This window comes from Humulus lupulus, chromosome 4 (assembly GCF_963169125.1).
Source record: "Humulus lupulus chromosome 4, drHumLupu1.1, whole genome shotgun sequence".
Lineage (NCBI taxonomy): Eukaryota > Viridiplantae > Streptophyta > Magnoliopsida > Rosales > Cannabaceae > Humulus > Humulus lupulus.
In genome coordinates, this window is record NC_084796.1 from 75,095,100 (window position 1) to 75,104,055 (window position 8,956).

At 43.7% G+C, this 8,956-nt stretch overlaps 1 protein-coding gene across 1 annotated transcript; it reads right to left on the bottom strand.

Annotated features, from left to right (window-relative positions):
- Window positions 1-718: 718 nt before the first annotated feature.
- LOC133832296 (uncharacterized) lies at window positions 719-4,162 on the bottom strand. Its single transcript, XM_062262660.1, has 6 exons — window positions 3,809-4,162; window positions 2,696-3,238; window positions 2,360-2,596; window positions 1,493-1,696; window positions 1,178-1,378; window positions 719-973 (listed from the first exon to the last, which is right to left on the bottom strand). Exons 1-6 carry the CDS (start codon window positions 4,160-4,162, stop codon window positions 719-721), a joined length of 1,794 nt encoding a protein of 597 aa, XP_062118644.1.
- Window positions 4,163-8,956: the final 4,794 nt, after the last annotated feature.

Below are 8,956 nucleotides of genomic sequence, written 5' to 3' on the forward strand. Positions count from 1 at the left end.
TTCATCCATGCTGGTAGGTCGACTTTCTTTTTTATGCTTTTTCTAAATAAGCTCGGGCAATCTCTGTAGTTTTCTTCCAGTCTTTTGTGAAGTGAAAGGCTCGCGGGTTCCGACCGCAGTATTTGTCCACTGTGTGGGGAAACAGTGGTTGGTGTCCATTAACAACTTCAAAAGGGCTATTATTCCATGAAGAAATCTTTTGAGAGTTGAAGCAAAATTGAACTACATCGAGTAGTTGTGGCTAGTTCTTCTGATTGGCATTGACAAAGTGACGCAAGTACTCCAACATCCCGTTGAATGTTTTTGTCTGCCTATCTGTCTGCGGGTGGTAGCTCGAGGATATGTTCAATTGTGACCCCAAGAGGCTGAATAGTTTGGACCAAAAGGTCCCAGTGAGTCTCCCATCTCGGTCATAAACAATGTTCTGGGGCACTCCCCAATATTTGACAATATGCTTGAAGAATTGTCATGCTATCTCTTCTACCGAACAGTACTTCAACACCAGGATGAATGTTGCGTACTTCGAGAATCTGTCCACGACCACCAAGATTGCCCTTAAATCCCCTGTCTTCGGTAGGCTGGTTATAAAGTCAAGAGACACACTCTCCCATGGTTAGCTTGGGACTTGCAACGGTTCCAACAACCTAAGTGTCTTGTTCCTCTCGACCTTGTCTTGCTGACAAATGAGACAGGTCTTGGTGTACTCCACTACGCCATCTCACATCTGTGGCCAGTAGTATCCCTGCTTCAAAAGGGCATGCGTCCTCTTCCACCCTGGATGACCCGCCCACAATGTGTCATGACACTCACTTAGTAATGTCTTCTGCAAATCTCCAGCTTTCAGAACATACAAGCGGCCCCCTTTGGCCCACAGAAGATCATTCTCCACCCAGAAATGGCGAGTCTTGCCTTTTTTCAAGAGCTTTAGGATGGTTCTGACAACAGGGTCTTTCTCCAAGTTTTCTTTGATGCGCTATTTGAGTGTAGTGTTCACCACGTTAGCCGAAAAATTAGCCAAGATCTTTAGAGTCACCAATTTTGCTTTGCAACTCAAGGCATTGGCTGCCTGGTTCAAGCGTCTTACCTTATGCTCAAAACGAAAGTCGAATTCCGCCAGGAACTCTTGCCATCGAGCCTGCTTAGGGGTGAGTTTTGGCTGGGTAAGGAAATGACTAACCGCTACATTGTCCGTCTTCACCACAAACTTCGACCCCAGCAAGTAATGTCTCCACACCCGCAAGCAATGGGTAACATCGAGGAGTTCCTTCTCCTGGACAGTATATCGCCTCTTAGCTTCAGACAGCTTGCAACTCTCATTTGCTACCGAGTGATCTTCTTGTACCAGTACCCCTCCCAAAGCATAATCGGACGCATTCGTCTGTACTTCGAAGGGCTTGCTAACATTTGGCAAGGCAAGAACATGATCCTTCATCATGGCTTCCTTCAAACTCATGAATGCTTCAACACACTTATCAGTCCACGCCCAACTCACACCATTTTTCAACAGCTTGGCCAAGGGAGTCGCTCCTCTTGAGTAGTCGTCCACAAATTGTCTATAGTTGTTGGCTAGGCCCATGAAAGAGCGTAGTTCTTTAATGTTTGTGGGGGTTTTCCACTCTTGGATTGCCCTCACCTTTTCCAGGTCCATACGAATTTGGCCACGTTCCACAACATGGTCTAGGAACTTGATGCTCTCCTGTGCAAATGAGCATTTCTCACGCTTCACATATAGCTGGTTCTCTCTCAACTTCTGAAACACTTGAGCCAAGTGTTCTCAATGCTCTTCAATCATGGCGCTGTAAACCATGATATCATCCAAGTACACCACCATGAACTTGTCTAGATACTTGTGGAATACTTGGTTCATCAGTGTGCAGAAAGTGGCAGGTGCATTCGTCAACCCAAACGACATAACTCGAAACTCAAATGCTCCATATCGAGTAACGAAGGTTGTCTATGGTTCATCCCTATCTACGATCCTCACCTAATACTAGGTTAATCTTAGGTCCAACTTTGTGAAATACTTGGCTCCACTTAGCTGGTCGAACAAATCAGCGATCAGAGGGATGAGGTAGGTGTTGCGAACTGTCACCTTGTTGAAAGCCCTATAATCAATGCACAGTCTCAAGCTCTTATTGTGTTTCTTCTGGAATATCATAGATGCGCCAAATGGCACCTTTGATGGTCTGATGAAGCCTGCCTCCAATAACTCCTTTAGTTGCTTTCTTAACTCTTCTAGCTCGGGGGGTGCCATTCTGTAAGGCGCTTTTGTTGGAGGTTTCGGTCCCGACACCAGCTCTATCTGGTGATCAATCCCCCTTCTTGGTGGCAAGGCTTTGGGGAGTTTATCTGGTATCACATCCCCATATGTCTTCAAGACTCTCTTAATTTCTAATGGAACAATCTCTTCCACTGTTTCTTCGAACAAGGCGAGTACCGCTACATAAGTGGGCTCCCGTTTCTTCACACCCTTCTTAAACTGCAAAGCTGATAGAAACTTCACACCAGGGGGTGGTATCATCTTTGTAGGCACCATTGAAGGAGTATCTCCCATTATGAGCAAACTCCCAGTAGCAGGAATCGGGATGGCACCTTTCTCGGTTAGGAAGTCCATTCCCAAAACTACAAAAAAGTCATCCATATGGACCACCACTAAGTCGGTCTGCCCCTCCCACATGTCGATCTTAACTTTTACGCCTTTAGCCACTCCTTTTGTGGCCAAGGCCTTTGAGTTGACCACCTTTATGTGGCCCGCATCTTTCTCCAGCTTTAGTCCCAGTCGTTTGGCTTCGAGCTCCGAGATGAAGTTGTGTGTGGCGCTAGTATCAATCATCACACTCTTGGCCGACTTGTTGTTGATGGTGGAGTTCACGAACATCAGTCCCTTCCCCAGGGCCTTCTTCCCTTTTGTTCCATGCTTCTTGAGAGCATTCAACAGGTGGACATCACCCATGTGCGCGTACTCTTCATCCTCCTCTTCTCCATCGTGTTGTTCCTCTTGGCCAATGAGGGCATTCAACTTGCCCCAGTAAAGGCAAACTGCCGATTTATGTGGTCCTTTACAGATCCAACAAGCTAGTGGCTTCTTCCCTGCGGGAGTATCTGTCCCATTAGAAGAACTAGACTTCGTTGTCCTCCTCTCTCCCCCACTCTTACTCTGCCACGACTTCCCATACTTCTTACTCCCAGCGCTACTTGAGCTTGTTGGAGGGGTAGTCCTCTTCAGCAGACTGCTCTCCTGTGTGTAATCTGTCAAGCGTTTGACAACAACTTAAGCGGTGGCTAAGTGAGTCACACGCTACCTCTAAAGTTCTTGTTTGGCCCATAATTTTAATCCATCGAGGAAATAGAAGAGCCTGTCTACTTCAGACATGTCCTTAATATCGAGCATCAGTCCCAAAAATTTCTTCACATATTCTTAGACAGTCCCGACTTGTTTAAGCTCTCTCAACTGACGTCGAGCCATGTAGGCGACATTTTCTGGCAGAAACTGTATCTTCAATTCTCTCTTCAAATCTCCCCATGATGTGATGGTGCATCTACCATTCTCGATGTCATCATACTTTGTCCTCCACCACACCTTGGCATACCCAGACAAGTACATGGTGGCCATGGCGACCTTTCCTTCTTCAAAATCGGCCCACACGAATCTAAAGTAGTGCTCCATGTCAAAGAGAAAGTTTTCCAAGTCCTTTGCATCTCTATCCCCATTACAGGGCCTCGGCTCGGGCACTTAAACTCGGCCATACTCCATACCTATCGGCCTCGTTGCAGGCGCATTCCAAACCGCTCGCATGGTTAGGTTTACCTTTGCAGATAGTTCAGTCATCTTCTCTCTGAGTGCTCCAATTGACTCCTCGCAGTCCTCTATGATGTCATTTATGGAGTCTTGTTGGTCCTTCGGCATGCGCTCCACCGCCGCAATACGCTTGTCCCACCGAGGGGTATATGATGTACTTGTCGGAGTGTTTATTTTCTCCAACGCAATTATTCGGGCTAGCAGAATGCCGTTTTCCTTTTCTAGCGTGGCTATGTGATTGCTTGTGTCGGACGAACCTGAATTACGGCTAGAAGAGGATAGATCCCTGACCCTCTCGTCCATGCCATCTAATTCCCCCATTCGCTTCTCAAGCTCTTCGATCCTATGAGTATTGCTCACCATTTATGGGTTACACCAAGCTTTCTCTAACCTGGCTCTGATACCAACTGTCACAGGCCGACTATTTGGGAACTCCAAGTAGACAAAACGTGCGGCACTTGCCGACACTCCAAGCTAGCAAGTCAGCCTACAACTCACGCCTGCATGCAAACAAACTCAATGGTTAGCCACAAACACGTCTCGGACATGTAACAGGCAATTAACGAAGTATAAGCAAGCACAAAGAAAGTCATTCCATAGAACGTCCGCACCACAAAAAAGACTACAATAAGGCAAGTGGCACACGATGGCCTAACGAAGACAACAATCAAGTAACACATAGACAATAAGGAAGCATACACGGGCAAGTATGGATAAATATCATTTTATTAATATATAGCCTTGATAGGGCAAGGGAGTACATAGCTTTAGCCTCTATCTACTGGTGGCCATAGTGCTTCCCTAAGTCACCACATCACCTCCCCCTAAGGAGCCTTCTAGGGGTACAAGGTCTTCCCAGTAACATATATGATTTTTTTCTGGGAGACATATGCATAATTACAAAATTTCCACTACCCTACCCCATAAGGTTGCTTGGTGCTTGAATTGACTAATGATCAAGAACCAAGGCATGCTCACTTACAAAATGGCCCCATTTGAGTGTTCCAAAGGGGAAGAACGCCACATGTCGCGACCTAGCTTAGGGGCGACGCGGACTGCGTGCCCAGAGGGCCCTAGGTGGCTCTCTAATTTGGGGGCGCGCCGCGACTCTAGAGGGCAAGTCGTAGCCCGCCTCCCCTTGAAACATGAAGATGGCTCTCTGACTTTGGGGGCATGCCGCTACCCTTAGGGTCAAGTTGCGGCCCACCTAGGGGATTTTGCCTTAGATTGGTTTCTAGAATTGGTGAGGCTCGGGGGTTCGAACCTAGGCGCTCGGGACAATTTTTACTACCCGGTTTAGTAGAAATCAAGGTCCCGGAGGTTAGTTTTTGTGTCCTAAGTATTTATTTGGATTAGAAATTGATTATTACCCATTAGCCACTGTGACTACGTTTATCGCCAAGGCTCAGGACTGAGGATCGTGCTTGGGAACGTTCTACATCTCTCGCACATGATTCAAGATAAGGAAACTGCACCCTTGTGTGGTTGTGAATGGGACTCAAATTCCCAATCATTGATTGCTTGTACTATGTGTTTGTAAAATTGATATGATTTACAAGAATGATCGACCTAAGGGAGCCGGGGTTAATAGTAAATGTATTGAGCGCGGCCCGACCTAAGCGAGTCGGGGCCAGCTGGATCAGCAGGGGCTCATCCTAAGTGTGCCAACCTTGATTATTTGAGAACTTGGGATTATGTGCTTATCATTGATTAATTGAATATTCATACCGTATTTTATATTTAAATGAGATAAACTTGATTGAATATTCTTATTGCTACATGTGTTTTCTGTTCTTGGTTTTCTTGCTGGGCCTTGGCTCACAGGTGCTACATGGTGTAGGTAACACTACTACAATTTGGACATCAGCCATCGGACATGAGAGGTCGGTTCTCCTTAGACCGACTTAACACATGTTCATAAGTCTGTTTTCACAGAATTGACCTATCATGTATGTCCAAGGTAAGCATGGGAGGTCGGTTGCGAGAGAACCGACCTACTATGTGGACATGGTAGGTCGGTTCTGTGTGAACCGACCTCCCATGCCTGTAGAAGACATAATGGGTCGGTTCATGCAAAACCGACCTGCCATGTTGTCACAGTAGGTCAGTTCTGTGTGGACTGACCTACCATGCTCTACCTTGCTGACATGGTAGGTCGCTACTATGTGGACCGACTTATCATGTCTCATTATAAGAATTTTAAAATATATTAATTTATTTAAACTATAAATATATATATCTATATGTAAGCTATTAGTGTATGAAATGATTGTAAGAAATTTATATTTATTAATATTACATTATAATGTTTTGAAGTATAAACAAATAAATGAATTAAATTAAATTAAAATATTTTAAAATTTTGATAATGTAAAAACAAATTAGAGTATCTTTAACAATATATTTGTGTAATGACACAGAATCGAACTAACACGTCTTTTAAAAAATTATTTAAGCCACTACTCTTGTATCAAATTTTTATTTATTTATTTTAAATTGTAAATATTATTAAATTAAAATATTTTTTATTTATAAAATATAATTATAATGTAATATTAACAAATATAAATTTTACATTATTTGAATTTTAAATATATTAATTTATTTAAATAATACATATATATATATAATTATTTCAGTATGAAATAAGTTGTTACATCGAGATTTTGAGCATGAGATTGTGGTCCCGAAATCTAGGCTTGTTATGTGTAAGCTCGAAATAGACATGGTCGCCGTGCGTCCTTTCGGTTAAACCATTTCTTTAAACAGCAACCTCAAAGGTGCGAGGGGTACGTAGCCTCAAAAATGCTCTGAGCTCGCAAATAGCATGGTGTGACACTTGGGTATATCCCTGAACCGTCTCTTGCCTTCCAGGCTCGAAATGTGTGAGTTCGAAAGTCGTGGCATCGTCAATGTCTATTTGTTCCGAGCATAGGAAAAATTAAGCGATGAGCTTGTGATCGACTGCTAGTCTCGAAAATTTGATGAATCTCGTATCTGAGTTAATCAATTATATGTGAACATATTTATCGTTGTACAATCCCAATGTTGAAGGGATATTATTTAATTTGTTATCCGATCCCACATTTTATGGGACGTTCCCGTGTATGTAGGAAATAATGCATCAAATAGCATTATATTAATTGATTCATAGAATATCTTTCCGAGATATGTGGGAATGAATTCTGCAACCTTCTCTATAAGTAGAGAAGGAAGAACCATTTGTAAAGGGGGGAAAATACTAATTTTCTGGAGAGAAAACTCTGGGCAGCTATTCTCTGAAAAGTTTCCAGAAAACTCCCAAGTTCTAATAACATAGACTCGTGGACTATGCAGATTTAACTGTTGAACCACGTAAAAATCTCTGGTGTTCATCTCCTTTGATTTCCTCTAATATTTTTCTTGTTTAATTGCTCTCCTTTTCTAGTTAACGAAAAACAACGTCAACAATTTGGTGCTTTCATTGAGATCCATTAAACAGTGCATGAATATGTTTAGTTAGGAAAGCCTCTTAAATTAGCAATGGCTGCAAATGATCCCAATATTCCCGAGGAGGAAATTTTAGATGAAGATGAGTACCCCCGGCGCCCTAGAAAGCAGCCTATGGTGAGCCAACTGTATAAGCAATTGGCAGAAGCTAAAAAATGCAGTGAAGAGCTAGCCAGACTAGCTGGTGAAGAACATGCGGCACAGGCCCCACCTTCGCAGGATGCTCCTTCTTCGCCTCCGCGGGACATTCACGTCCCACCGCATAGGCCTCAGGGATGGCCGCGAAAAGACGTAGCCACCCGAAGAGCAGAGAAACCTCCCTCGCCAGTAGAGAAGCCTGTCCAACAAAGGCCCCAGAGAGATAACCGGGCCGAAGGTGCTACCAACCCAACTGCAGAAGCACCAACAGGAGTAGGGAAAAACTGAGCCCCCTTAGAGGCTCGAACCCAAAATCCTGGGGCTACGCAGAATGTGCCAGAGCCTAATTGTGCGAATTCAGGGCCTTCTAGGCCCCGTACTGAACGACAGCCACCTTCTTCAATAAGGCATCCACCATCGCTAATAAGGCATCGATCGTCAATTAGGAGAAATGCGCAATCGGCCCATTGCGACAGGGAAAGGTGAGCTGGGCGAAGACATGGGAATGATGGAACTGCTAGGGAGCGTAGGGGTCCCCATCCCATAAGGAGCCAGCTGTCTCGATCTCAAACTATTGAGAGAAGGAGGCCTGCAGGAAAGCCATCTCGAAATAATCATGCAATGAGCCATGTTAGCGAGAGTTCGGGTGAAACTAGATCCACGAGTATATATAACCCAGAGCCTAGGAACACTGGAAACTGAGGAGATCACCCAGATTTATGGGAACATCTAAACCACAATCGGGGGTGTGATAATACCCCAAATCCATATTTGAGAGATCATCTCAATGGGCGCAAGCACCCCACGCCGAGGCATGGAACTGGAGTTGTAATCAACGATAACCAGTTCCCCTTGATTCAGGCCAGACCTCCCATAGATCCATTCCAAGAAAGGATCGAACAATTAGAAAGAGCATTCAGGCTCTTGCAGAACGAACGTAGCCAGGAACAGGATGAGGAGTTCGATGAAGAACTCGAGCCCTTCGCCCCGCATATCTCTAACACCTCCATTCGACAGAAATTCAGATCCATATAGTCACCTGAGCACGTTCAACATGATCATGCGAGCCAGTAATGTGGGCTATTAATATTCCATTCGATCTCTGTACCTTGATAAAAGATTGGTGATGAGTATTAATATTCCCTTCAAGTATTAGACTTGTCCTTGTAAATATTTTGGGTGTGGAAGAAATTTGAGTTATAGATGAAACCTTTCCTTTTTGTTTCACGACCTTATCTCAAAATTTCAAACCACATATCATGAGAATCAAAGCATATATAATGATGATGTTACCTTATAAAATAATAAAATAAAATGGAAATCGTCTGCCACTTTTTCATCATACTTTGAAAGCTTTTATTTCCCTTAAAGCCATCAACTTTTCATATGAGATATCAAATAATGTACTGAAAATAAAAAACTTTAAACCTTCTTGACCTGAAACTATCAACCTTTTTCCTATTATGCTAATCTTATTGATAGCTCAGCAGTCTTTCAAAGGAGTAGATAAACATTACTGCTAGATTCAAA